Below are 13,116 nucleotides of genomic sequence, written 5' to 3'. Positions count from 1 at the left end.
GGAGTCCCAACAGGTGTAAACAGCACCCTGCCCCAGGCGGAGACCGAGTTTTCTCTCCTTTGACCTCCAATCAGCTCTTCCACACCAGGGCTGCCCAGGGGGGGGGGCAAAGGGGGCAATTTGCCCCGGCCCCGGGCTCCGCAGGGGCCCCCAAGAAAACAGCGGAGGCTCCTGCCTCGCCCAGCTCCTGGAGCCTCAGCGCATCAAGTGCCGAGTCTCCGCCGGGGCCCCTGAGCCCCGCCCGCTCAGAGCCGCGTGGTCAGGGGGCGGGGCTGGGAGCTCCGGACTGAGCCCCGCCCCCTCACCGCGCGGCTCTGAGCGGGGCAGGGCTCAGGCCCCGCCGGCCACAGCTGCGGCTGTTCCGGCGAATGCGCTGAGACTCCGGGAGAGGAGGGAGCCGGGGGCAGGGCCGCCCAGAGGATTCAGGGGGCCTGGGGCAAAGCAATTTCAGGGGCCCCTTCCATAAAAAAATTTCAATACTATATTCTCATGGGGGCCGCTGCAGGACACAGGGCAAATTTCCCCACTTGCTCCCCCCCACAGGCGGCTCTGGGAAAAATAAACCTTCCGCATCTCAGCACAAACCCAGTTTTGAGAAAACTTCTTTACAAGGTATCACTGGTTCTCAGCATCAGCTAGTGCTAAAAGGCACTAAAGCTCATTAAAAGGGTTGGACAAATATTTTCCATCAAAGCTTTTTTTGGATTGAAAACTAGGAGGGTTTAAAAAGCAGAAAAAAATCACGGACAATGTCTGCTTTCCTTCAAAATTTGTTGTGGTTTTTTTAATTGAAAAGCTGAAATTACTCTGCCAAAACCTGAACATGATTTGGGGTTTCAGACGTGTGTGGCCAAATATTTGCTGCTTGCTGTGTTTGATTGTTTAAAGAAACAATAAAAAAATTCTGCTTAAAAAAAATCCAAAACTTTTGAACCACGTCAGCTTGTGACCAAATGCCTGAGCCCATCCAATCAGAGATTTTTCCAGGTTTCTGATACTCTGCTGGCTTCCTTCACTCATATCTGCTTCCATAACTTTGGGTTCATTTAGGTTAGAACACAAGAACAGCCATACTGGGTCAAACCAAAGGCCATCCTGCCCAGTATCCTATCTACCGACAATGGCCAATGCCAAGTGTCCCAGAGGGAGTGAACCTAACAGGTAATGATCAAGTGATCTCTCTCCTGCCATCCATCTCCACCCTTTGACAAACAGAGGCTAGGGACACCATTCCTTACCCATCCTGACTAACGGCCATTAATGGACTTAACCTCCATGTATTTAGCTGTTTCCCAGAGACTGGCTCCATGGGGTCCCTCACAAACTGAAGACGGTTACTGCGGGTTCGTTCTTAGTATAGCTTATGTACATACTCCACAAACTGAGCATTTGAGTTTGTTCCAGAATCTGGGATGAGCCTATGTTGTGAAAACTGAAATACTCAAAATAGCACATGCATGTGAATGGACACAGAGTGCTAAAATTAAATTAACCCAGGGGTTCTCAAACTGGGGTTTACGAGGTTATTACTGGAGATCCCGAGCTGTCAGCCTCCACCTCAAACCCTGCTTTGCCTCCAGCATTTATAATAGTGTTAAATATATAAAAAAGTGTTTTCAATTTATAAGGGGTTGAGGGTGGTCGCACTCAGAGGTTTGCTATGTGAAAGGGGTCACCAGTACAAAAGTTTGAGAACCATTGAATTAACCCCTCTGGAGCCTCGGGGAATGCAGGGGAGGGGGGTCTCCCTTGGTAGGGTTGGGCAGGATATTGCTCTTCTCATGTGATCCCTCCCCCCAGTGGCTAATTTTAAATGAAGCTCCCCTCCCCTGACATGAATCTCCCTTTGGCACTGAAATTACATATAGACTATAACTTGGCATTTGAGAAGTGAAAGGGACGGGAGCCCTAATGGAGAAGCGAACAGCTTGGCTCTTCTGCAAGCCTCAAACTGCTGAATGAGCTTTAGGGTAGGGAAGGCTGTGCCTCCCAAACAGACTGGCCCTGCCCCCTATCCGACCCCCACCCACTTCCTGCCCCCCGACTGCCCGCCCCCCCTCTCCCCTACATTCCCTGAGGCTTCAGAGGGATTAATTCAGTGGTTCTCAAACTTCCACACCCCATCTATCTATCCCCTACACCCTATTTATCTATCTATCTATCTATCTATCTATCTATCTATCTATCTATCTATCCCCCCTTCCCTGCTCACGGTACTTAGCCAGAGGAACCTCTCTCTTATATGAAGGGGTGTCTATGCAAATCCAGAGCTAATCACTCTGTTTAAATCCTGACACGTCTCAGGCCCTGCAGCTCCTCCTAGAAGAAGACGCGAGTTTTATCACACTCTCACTTTCACTCCTCCCCTCGGAATTTCTTACACAAAACCCAGGAAGATGAGATTTTGGCTGAACTTAATTCTCACTCTGTCAGTTCTCCCAGGTAACTATTAAAGTACAAAGCGTCCTCCCCTCCGGGTTCCTGGGTTTGATAGAATCAGGGGTCTAAACAAATCTGTATTTGCAGAGGCCAGGCCTCAGGTGCAGCTGGTGGAGTCCGGAGGGGATGTGAAAAAGCCCGGAGACTCTCTCCACCTCTCCTGCAAAGCCTCCGGGTTCCCCTTCAGCAGTTATCTCATGGATTGGATCCGTCTGGCGCCTGGGAGGGAGGCTGGAGTGGCTGGCCAGAGCTGCTGCTCAGGGGAGCGCCTACTACGCTGATTCCGTGAAAGGGAGATTCACCATCTCCAGAGACAACGCCAATAGCCTGGTGCATTTGCAAATCAGCGGCCTGAGAGCGGAGGACACTGCCCGGTATTATTGTGTGAGACACACAGCCAGCGACCTAGGACAAAAACCGAGCACTGTCTGAGCCACGCTCTGGAGCTGGCTGGTTGGGGCGCTCAGGGTTTGCAAAGCTGGGGAAAGACTCAGACAACATTTAAACCCCAGACCCGCCCCACTGGGGCACTGGCTGTGTCAATAAGCTCCGGAGCCCTGGGGTACGCGTCACATGAGGGTCTGAGGCTCCTTATTATAACGCCTGCCTAGAGGTACCTGGCTCCCAACGGAAATTACAGCCGCGAGTTAAGCACCCTGACTCCGCCCCACTCCGCCTGTCACAGACTGGAGTTCAAGGCAGATTTTTTACCTCCCAGGAGAGCGCCCAGGCACTGGGCTAGAAGGTTTTCCAGGGGCTCATCTCCATAGAGCTGCGGTTGAAGTTCTACTTGTCACCGAATACAAAGAGTCTTTGTGACGATAGAGCAAGACTGAGTGTGGATGAGAATGGCTGGAGAGCCCGCTGTTCAGGGCACTCTTCTGGGATCAAGGGTGACCCAGCTTGAAGTCCCTGTCCTCTAACGAGTATTGGAATGGTATTTTAATAGGTTTTGGGCAGCATAGTGTGGTTACTAGAACACGGGACTGGCTGGGTCTCGGGGAACCTGGATTTTCTCCTAACAGCCAACAGACCTCGGGCAAATCAGTTTCCTTCTCTGTGCCTCAGTTTATCCACCTTGGAAAAGGGGACATTAAAGCTCGCCATTCTTTCCCAAATCTCGGTTACAGAGCTGAGTATTTTTGTCACCCAAGGGTGTAATCAGTCCTGGGCTATATGTCACAGCATGGATCCATTCAGTGCTTTAGATTACTGTGAACATGCTTCTATTCTCTCAGGGTCTAATACCGTATCATGACATCTCCCCAGGGGCGGCTCTAGGATTTCCGCTGCCCCAAGCACGGCAGCACACCGCGGGGGCGCTCTGGCTTTCGCCGGTCCTGCGGCATCCCGCGGCTCCTGTGGACCTCCCGCAGGCGTGCCACCGGAGCTGCCTCCCGCCCTCCCGCAGGACACTGCCCCAAGCGCGCACTTGTCGCCCTGGGGTCTGGAGCTGGCCCTGCATGGGGAAGTAGCCCAGGGAGTTGTAGCTGTCATGCAGCTGTTCCAGGAGGCACTATAGACAGCTGCAATCCACAGGGCCGTGGGCTGGAACCCGGAGTAGAGGGTGGGCCCAGGTTCCCCCCAAACCTCCCAACTCCTGTTCAGACACAGGAAGTGTTGACCCAGACTGTGGGGAAGATCACTGAGGTGAGCAAATCTGCCAATAAGTGCAGGACCCACCAAGGTACAGGAGGAACTTTGTCACAGTATTCACCCACGAAAGCTCATGCTCCCAAACGTCTGTTAGTCTATAAGGTGCCACAGGACTCTTTGCTGCTTTTACAGATCCAGACTAACATGGCTCCCCCTCTGATACTTGACACATTTATAGCAGCTTCCCTGTCATGCAAATCTGCACCAGATTCAAAATTTTTGTGTCCCTTGGTCCTTTGTGCTGCTTCCTTCTGGGCGTTGTCCCAATACTGTTCAAAGAAGGTGATTCCAAAAGAAGATGCTTGATTCTCAACCCCCCCCCCGCCCGCCTGAGGCCATCAATATGTCTGCTCGTCTTTAGTGAGCCCACGTGACAAGTTTGACTGTCCCTGGGCAGGGGCGGCTCTACGTTTTTGGCCGCCCCAAGCAGTCATGCGCGGGAGGCGCCCCGGAGCCGCGGGAGCAGCGGACCTCCCGCGGGCATGACTGCGGAGGGTCCGCTGGTCCCGCGTGGCTCGGCTGGACCTCCCGCAGCTGCGGACGGTTCGCGGGTCCGGCGGCTCCGCTTGAGCTGCCGCAGTCATGCCTGCGGGAGGTCCAGCCGAGCCGCGGGACGAGTGCTCCCTCCGCAGTCATGCCTGCGGCAGGTCCAGTCGTCCCGGGGCTCCGGTGGACCTCCCGCAGGCATGACTGCGGCAGGTCCGCCGGCCCAGCCTGCCGCCCCCCCCCCGGCCGCAGGGGACGCCCCCTAGATATTGCAGCCCTAGGCACCAGCTTGTTTTGCTGGTGCCTAGAGCCGCCCCTGTCCCTGGGGCTGGCTTCCATCCCCTCTCCAACCAGCTGTCTGGAGGTGCCGCCTTCCTCGCCCTGCTCATTCACACCTCATTCATTCAACACGGCAATTGATTAAGGGAGTGTGGGGAGGGGGAATCTTATTCTACTCCCAGCAAAAAGTCATTTTTCTTCTACTTTAACTATCCTTAGGGGCTATAACATGACACCAGGGCTTAGCACTAAGTTTTCTATAAGTTTTTCTACATAGGGATCTGATACAAAGTTCCTATAGCAAAGGACTTGATATAAAGTTGTATGAAAATAGCTTAATACCCGGTTATACAAAGAGGCATGATACAAAGCTGTATGAAAATAGATTAATACCGGGTTATATGAAGAGGCATAATAGAAAGTCATGTGAAACTTATGTGAAGATGCTTAATACAGAGATTTATCTACAGGGTTCATTTGGGTGGGGGTCTAGGTGTAGGTGGTTGGGGGTCAGTGGGGAGGGTGTCGGGGGGCTCATCGGGGTGGTAAAGATGCAGGGGAGTTGGGGCTTGTCAGGGTGAGGGTTTGATGGGCCTGCTTAACAGGGGAGCCCCAGCTGCTGCCAAGGAGACCCTCATGCTGGACCCCCCTTTCCCCTATCTCAGGGTTCGGTAACCTTCAGCACGTGGTCCACCAGGGTAAGCCCCCGGCAGGCCAGGCCGGTTTGTTTACTTGCCGCATCCATGGGTTCGGCCGATTGCGGCTCCCACTGGCTGTGGTTTGCTGCTCCAGGCCAATGGGGGCTGGATGAAGCTGCAGCCAGCACATCCCTTGTCCTGCAGCCCCCATTGGGCTGGAGCCGCGATGGCCGAACCTGTGGCTCTATGGTAAATCCACTACTGGGTGGCTGGATCCAGCCCACGGGCTGTAGTTTGCCCACCCCTGTCCTAGCGCCTGTTCTGTTCACTCCCTCTGGGGCACCTGGCACTGGCCACTGCCAGGAGACAGGACACTGGGCTGGATGGACCTTTCGTCTGACCCAGTCTGGCCCTTCTTATGTTCCCAATTACAGTCGAGGCTCCCATAGTCCCAGGCACGGTACAAACACAGACCATAAAACCTCTCTCAGTCCCACCGAGTTTACAACCCGAGTGTAAATGGGAACTGGCGGGTGACTGGGAACAGGAATAGAAACACGAATATAAACATCAGCTGCGCAGAATCATCTTCCTTCACTGTAGCCTGAATCCTCCCTCGACTCCCTCTACAGAAAAACTCCCAGACACGCCGCTCTCGGCCCACTAATGTCAGGGAGGCTCCACGGCGAAACCTTAACTCTGCCCTCAGACTCCCCCCCCCCCCGCCAGCTTCTCCCACCTGCACCCACAGGCGGGCCCCAGACCCGGCCCAAAGCACGAGCCAGGCTTGCTCCGATCACGTTCCTAGTGTCATGGATCATTTCAATGGAGCCGGTCACTGCCGGGAAGGGAAAGGGGCTTCCGTCCCCAATCCCCCCCGCGCCATGGGGAATCTTCCCTCTCTAGCGGGTGGCCAAGCCCAGTGGATCCCTGGGACACGACCCCTCCCCAGACACTGACCCCCCCCCCGACCGGACGTTGCATGGCCCTTGTGCGCCTGGAACGGGGCTCCAGAGCTGAGTCCCCCCCAGCCCCAACATCACCTCACAATAGCCAGGCCCTCACTTCCCGGGTGAGGAAATACAGTCACTGCAGGGAGCTGGTCATTCCTCCCAGGGGTCCGAAAGAGTCAGGAGGAGCCCAGCGCCCTGTGCCCGGCGCTGCACAGACACACAGGCCGGGACAGTCTGACTCCCGCACCCGGAGCCCTGGGGCGAGTCACTCAGATCCCTGGCAGCCGCAGCAGGCCGGCTCCAGACCCCAGCGCGCGCTTGGGGCGGGGTCGCGGGAGGGCGGAGGGCGGCTCTGGGGGACCTCCCGCACACGTGCCTGCAGAGTGTTCGCTGGTCCCGCGGCTCCGGTGGAGCATCCCCAGGCATGCCTGTGGGAGGTCCACGGGAGCCGCGGGATCGGCGACCGCCAGAGCGCCCCCTGCGGCATGTCGCTGTGCTTGGGGCGGCGCAAATCCTAGAGCCGCCCCTGAGCAGGAGTGTGTGTCTCTTATAAAGCGTGGACATGCAAATGAGGGAGACAGTTTCCTGTTTAAATCTGTGCCTCCCTCTGCCCAGGCTGCACCCGGAGACACAATCCGCAGCCCCTGGGTCTGTGCAGTGACCAGCCAGTCCCTGAGAACTTTCCCCTCCAGCACCAGGGAAAATGGGATTTTTGCTCCTTGTTATTTTCGCTGTAGCCGCTTTGGAAGGTATTTTCCTCCTCTGAATAACGGGCAGAGTGAGAAGAATATTGTGTTACCGCTGTTTTTATACCGATATTAATGGCCTGTCTTTATTCCCAGGCGCCCGGTCCCAGGTGCAGCTGGTGGAGTCCGGAGGGGATGTGAAAAAGCCCGGAGACTCTCTCCGCCTCTCCTGCAAAGCCTCCGGGTTCGACTTCAGCGGCTCCAGGATGGACTGGGTCCGGCAGGCTCCTGGCAAGGGGCTAGAATGGGTCGCTTTTATAAGGTACGATGGAGGTAATATTCAGTACCGTGATTCCGTCAAAGGCCGGTTCACCATCTCCCGGGATAATCCCAAGAGTGAGCTGTATCTGCAAATGACCGGCCTGAAGCCCGAGGACACCGCCCGCTATTACTGTGCGAGACGCCAGAAACAGACACACACTGAGGGAAAACCTATCCGAGCCCGGCCTAAAACTAACGGTGCAGAGAACCAGCCTTCCCGTGTGAGCCGCAGAGAGCAGCAGCTGCGCGAGAAAATCCGCGGCGTTGCCTGACCAGGACATTTATTCAGAACAAACACTCAAAAAGGGAGTGTTAACCCAGGCGCGTAAAGGGCTGAGGGAGCTAAAACACGAGAGCTCAGTATCTCAGACACTCAGAATATTGTCTGTTTGGATCACATCTATACCAGCCTCCATGTTTAAATTCCCTTCCCCACAGAATTACCCTCCCTCACCCTGCACTAATCACCGCTCTCTCTGAGCAGCCATTAGGAACATGGATCCTAACAAGTACCAGCCTCAAGAATCAGCCAGAGCCCAGTTAGCCCCGTCTCTTAGCTCAACAGAGACCTGACTAGCTCCTCTATAGGAAGCAGCAATATAGTCGGCACCTGTCAAATTAGCTGCCCGAAGGGGAATGTTTCTTATCACCCCGGATCAGTGAGAGGTTGGTTTACTCACCCAAGCAAGAGTTCAGCTCCTTACCCAAACTCCTGGGATGAGAGTTTCCAGACGACTTCCTGGATTGGGACATACCTTTTCCATTAGCATAATTCTGAAAGAGCCTTCCAAGGCCCCTTCTCAGTTTTTTTTTAAATCCCTTCATCAAGAAATAATTCTCTGATTGGTATTTGTGGGGTTTAAGGAGGAAAAGGAGAGGATAGTGGATTCACTCTTTTAACACAGGTATTCGAAATAAAGGGAAAAGATTCCCACATCCTCGGAGAGAGGAGATTTTGAGTGTGATGCCTACAGTGAAATAAACTAATCAGTCTTCCAAGCTCAAATATGCCTAAGGGAGTTAGGAGCGCCTTTGAAAAGATTTTTCCACCATACGGAGGATAATATTCAGAACAGGCTCGCTTGAACTGAAAACCTGAAATACCAAATAAGTAAAGAGTGAGAAAGAGAGACACAGAAAGATACATACACTATAAACATAATTAAAAAACCCATGAAACAAACAAATCACATAATTGCTCCACATAAAGAAATAAAATCCCAGGAGGCAGGGACACGAGCTAGGGACTCTGTTAAGATTTCGGAGACTTCCTTATCATTCTCAGTTGGAAAGTCTCAAAGATGCTACTGTATTGGGCGTCAGCATAAAATAGACAGATAGAGGGGGTGGATGGGGATAGATAGATAGATGGGGGGGGGGGTGTATGGGGATATGGGGATAGATAGATTCTCTCCTTCCAATTGTTTCCTGGTTGCAAATCTCCGGCGGGCAGAAGAAAGAGCAGAAGGGAACATTCCGTGTCACAGCGGGACTCTGGAATCCACCTGCCAGGAGACTTAACAACGCGACACTGCGTCACACACCTCCTGGGTCCCCCGTTATATTGTCCCCACCCCCGGCCCCGGCCCATGCAAATGAGCTCCCCGGGGCCCTGTTCATAGCCCAGTCCCGGCCGCTCACCCCGCTCAGAGCCAGCGCCGGGCTTCAGCTTCCCATCCCGCCTGGGGACCGAGCCGCCAGCCGCAGACATGACCCCCGGCCTGGCCATCGCCTCCTCCTGCTGCTCCCCGCGGGCGGGATCTGCGCTGCCGCTGGGTGCCCGGTACCGCGTGTTCCCTAATAACTGCGCCTCCGGGAATCGCTGCAATATTCCCCCTTTATCTCCCTCTGCAGGTGTCTATTCCCAGGTCAGCCTGGTGGAGTCCGGAGGGGGAGTCAAGAAGGCCGAAGAGACCCTCAGACTGACCTGCACCGTGTCCGGATTCTCTCTCACTAGCGAGGGGGTGCACTGGGCCCGCCAGCCGGCGGGGAAAGGGCTGGAATGGGTCGGAGTTATCTGGCACACCGGAAATACTGCTTACAGCGATGCGCTCAGAAACCGCCTCAGCATCAGCAGAGACACCCCCAAAAGCCACGTGTTCCTGCAGCTGACCGGCCTGCAGCCCGGAGACACCTCCGTGTACCACTGTGCCAGAGACACACAGTGAGGGAAACCTATCCGAGCCCGCCCTAAAACCAGCGTCGCGGGGAACCCGGTTCCCTGCCTGAGTGGCACAGAGCAGCAGCTGCCAGCACCGCGTTCTCCCTGCCTGGTTAGCTGCTGGCTTCATCCCAATTCTATGGCGAGTTACTGGCACCCGTGAATTTAAACTGTCTGTCACCCAAAGCCGCGCCCTCTATCAGCGCCTCCGGGCCGGGAATCCAGCCCAGGAGCTCTGCCACCCGGCACCTGCTCTCCCAGTTTTTCTGTCGGTCAGCCAAGAAGTGAAGGGAGAGGCCTCAGGAACATTCCTTCACCCTTCCTCAACTCTTCCTGTTACAGCTGGACTCACTGGGGTGGCGCTCGGGCTCGGCAGCCATGAGAACAAACACACAATTATCTCCCCTTGTCGACTCCCCACCCAGCTGCCGGGGGGGGGGCGGGGGAGAGGCTCTGCTGGCCCCATCTGCCCCCGGAGAGCGCAGGGAGCAGATTCCCAGGGTGCGGTTCAGCGGAGCAGGGAGGAGCAGCTCTGTGAATATCCCCGGGGGTCCAGAGCGGGGCTCCGTCTTTCTCCCACTGAAGTCAATGGAGAAGCTGAAACCTTAGTGGCCATCAGCGAGATACTGAACCCTGGGGGAGGATTATTGACTCCCTCGCCAGCACATTGACAATTCTCTGTGTGTGAAATGAAATCTGCTGCTTTGTAGTGGGGCCAGTAGCAGGGCGTGTCGTGTGCACCTAACGAGCCCCACCTAAGCCTCATAGTGCGAGTGAATCATTGGCTGAACCTCGGCCTGGCCTTCTGTCCTATCTCTGGAGCACTGACCTGTAGGTACAGTGTAGGTACAAATGTTGGCAAGCCACATTGTCCCTTCACTGAACCATACATTAGCACAGTATAGTATGCACTTTCTGCTATGCTATGCTAGTCACTCAAGACAATGGCCCGGTGATGGGAACCAGCCTTAACCAATCAGAATGAAGTAATCAGGTGTATCAATCATATAGTAATAAGTAACCTGTGTGATGTCAATCATGTAATACTGAGTAACAAGTCTGTAAGAAAGAGAATAAAAAGCAGCGGTCTGGGACTATCCAGAGACGCCTCACTGCAGCTCTGTCTCGTCTCTGTTTCCCGATACAACATCTGGTGACCCCGACGTGATCCAGACACAGGACCCCCGACTCATCGGCTGGCTTAGCCTTGGTGCACCTCAGCGCAACGAGCTCCCTCGTGAGTAATGGGGGGGGATTTATCCATTGAGCAAAAAGATCATGCAAAAGAGTTATTGAAGCTTATCAAACAGGACGGGTGTACTGCAGTATCGTTACGGCACTTGGAGGAATTGCTCCGAGTGATTGAGTACAAGTGCCCATGGTACTCGAACCGAGGCTCCCTAGATCACTCCGATTGGATAAAGATCGGAGAGGCATTGTTTAGGGAACCTCGAGCCGAGATCCAACATATTCTGTTGTGGCAGCACTGTTCAGCTGCGGTGGGGAGATTACGAAAAGAGGCGTCCCCCTCCGCACCTCCCTTGCTCTCGGTAGAGGCACCTCCCGCCTATCCCCGAGTGCTCCCACCAGCCCCTTTTTTAGCACCAAAAACTTCTACACCAGTGGTGGACACCCTGGGGCAGAAGTCCCTTCATCAGGGTGCTGTCTGTGCCGCCCTTGCGGCGGCACGGGCGAGCGGGCAGGACCCCTTATTGGAAGAATGGGAGGGAGAAATCCCTTTGATGTTTCCCCTGTCTTATGACCCTCCCAATGAGGCAGGTGAGGTGGTAGCTCGGCACTCCACCCTCCCGTATTCAATTCTTCGGAAGCTTAACAAAGTGGTACGTGAGTCTGGGCTGCGTTCCACTTATGTGCAGGGTATGATAGAAGGGATCGCTAATAGTTATACTATGATCCCGGAGGACTGGAAACATCTATTTCGTATGATCCTTTCCCCTGCACAGTACGTGGTATGGGATAATGAGTTTAGGTTGGCAGCCCTAGCACTCGGTAACGCGCAGAATACTGCTGAGCAAATATATGGGACAGGAGCTTTTGCCACCATGGAGCAACAATCTATATTGCCCATGGAATCTTTTCACCGCACGGCAATGTGCATTCAGAGAGCCTTTTGGCGCGTTCCAGCCTCTGGCAAGCCCCTTCGATCATTCACAAATGTTAAACAACAAGCTACTGAACCTTATCATCATTTCGTTGATCGCCTCAAGGAGGCTGTTCAACGCCAAATTGACAATCCGGACGCTCAGACGGAACTCCTTTTACGCTTAGCGTATGAGCAGTCCAATGCTGACTGTCGGAAAATTCTCCAAACTATCATTCACCGCCCTAATTACACACTCGCTGACATGTTGCAGGCATGTGCCGAAGTGGGCACTCAGACCCACGCTATGGCACTGTTGGCGGGAGCAATCCGTCAAGGTAACAAACCTACAGGTAACTGCTTTAACTGCCAGCGACCTGGACACTTCAAAAAGGAGTGCCGGGCCCCAGGAGGTGGTGCTCATAAGGGCGGAACTAACACCACCGGGGGCCGTCCTTCTAAAAAGTGCCCAAAATGTAATAAAGGATATCATTGGGCTAATCAATGTCGCTCCTCAACCCCAGATAATTCGGGAAACTTTCGACCGGGCCCCCCTCCAGCCCCGGTTTAAAGGAGGGAGCTTTGCCTGCCACAGCTGCTCGACCAGCCATTAAAGGCAGTGCTGGTTTGGATCTTATTAATGCAGTAGATATGCAATCCCCTCTCCCTGGTGACGTACTCCTCATGCCTACGCAGCTTTCTGGTCCGCTTCCCCCAGACACATTTGGGTTAATTTTGCCTCGTTCTTCTGCCAGTAGTCAGTCTATTATGATTGTGCCCGGAGTTATCGATTCTGATTACACCGGAGTTATTTATGTTCAAATTTGGAGTCACCTTCCCCTCAAATTAAAGGCGGGGGACTCTTGGGCTCAACTGCTAATCTTACCTTACACAGCGCCGGCCGGACCCAGCCAAGCGAGTCGTGGCGGCGGATTTGGTTCTACTCGCGTTAATCTGGAGCAAGGTCTCCTTTTTCATCCACAGATTGCTGCGGTATTACAACACATCCGAACCCACAAACCGACCCGTAAGTATATCATCAACGGTAAGGAGCTCTATGGGTTGCTAGACACTGGAGCGGATGTTTCAGTAGTTGCACAAAAGCATTGGGACCCTTCCTGGCCTTCCGAAGTTTCCCCCTCTGTTTGGGGAGTGGGAGGCCCGCAATCTTCTCGACAAAGCACCAATTGGCTCTCAGTATGGGATAGTGAGGACGGGCGAGAGGTTGCAAAAATTCGTCCGTGCATTTTGCCAATTGACATTAATCTCTGGGGGCGAGACCTATTGTCTCAGCTGGGAGCCTCCCTAGTGGTGCCATGACACGTCAATGCTCCTCACACACTGCCCTCCCACTGGAATGGAAAACCCACGTCCCAGTGTGGGTTGAGCAATGGCC

General features: G+C 54.2%; 1 gene segment (V, D, J or C); it reads left to right on the top strand.

Annotated features, from left to right (window-relative positions):
* Positions 1–7,154: 7,154 nt before the first annotated feature.
* On the top strand, positions 7,155–7,730 carry LOC123347636. The segment is given in 2 exon segments: positions 7,155–7,200; positions 7,294–7,730. Coding segments are annotated over 2 exon segments (483 nt in total).
* The last annotated feature ends 5,386 nt before the right edge of the window (positions 7,731–13,116 follow it).

This window comes from Mauremys mutica, chromosome 13 (assembly GCF_020497125.1).
Source record: "Mauremys mutica isolate MM-2020 ecotype Southern chromosome 13, ASM2049712v1, whole genome shotgun sequence".
Classification (NCBI taxonomy): domain Eukaryota; kingdom Metazoa; phylum Chordata; order Testudines; family Geoemydidae; genus Mauremys; species Mauremys mutica.
The sequence above is the reverse complement of the archived record's forward strand: the minus strand, read 5'-3'. Positions and strand labels throughout refer to the sequence as shown.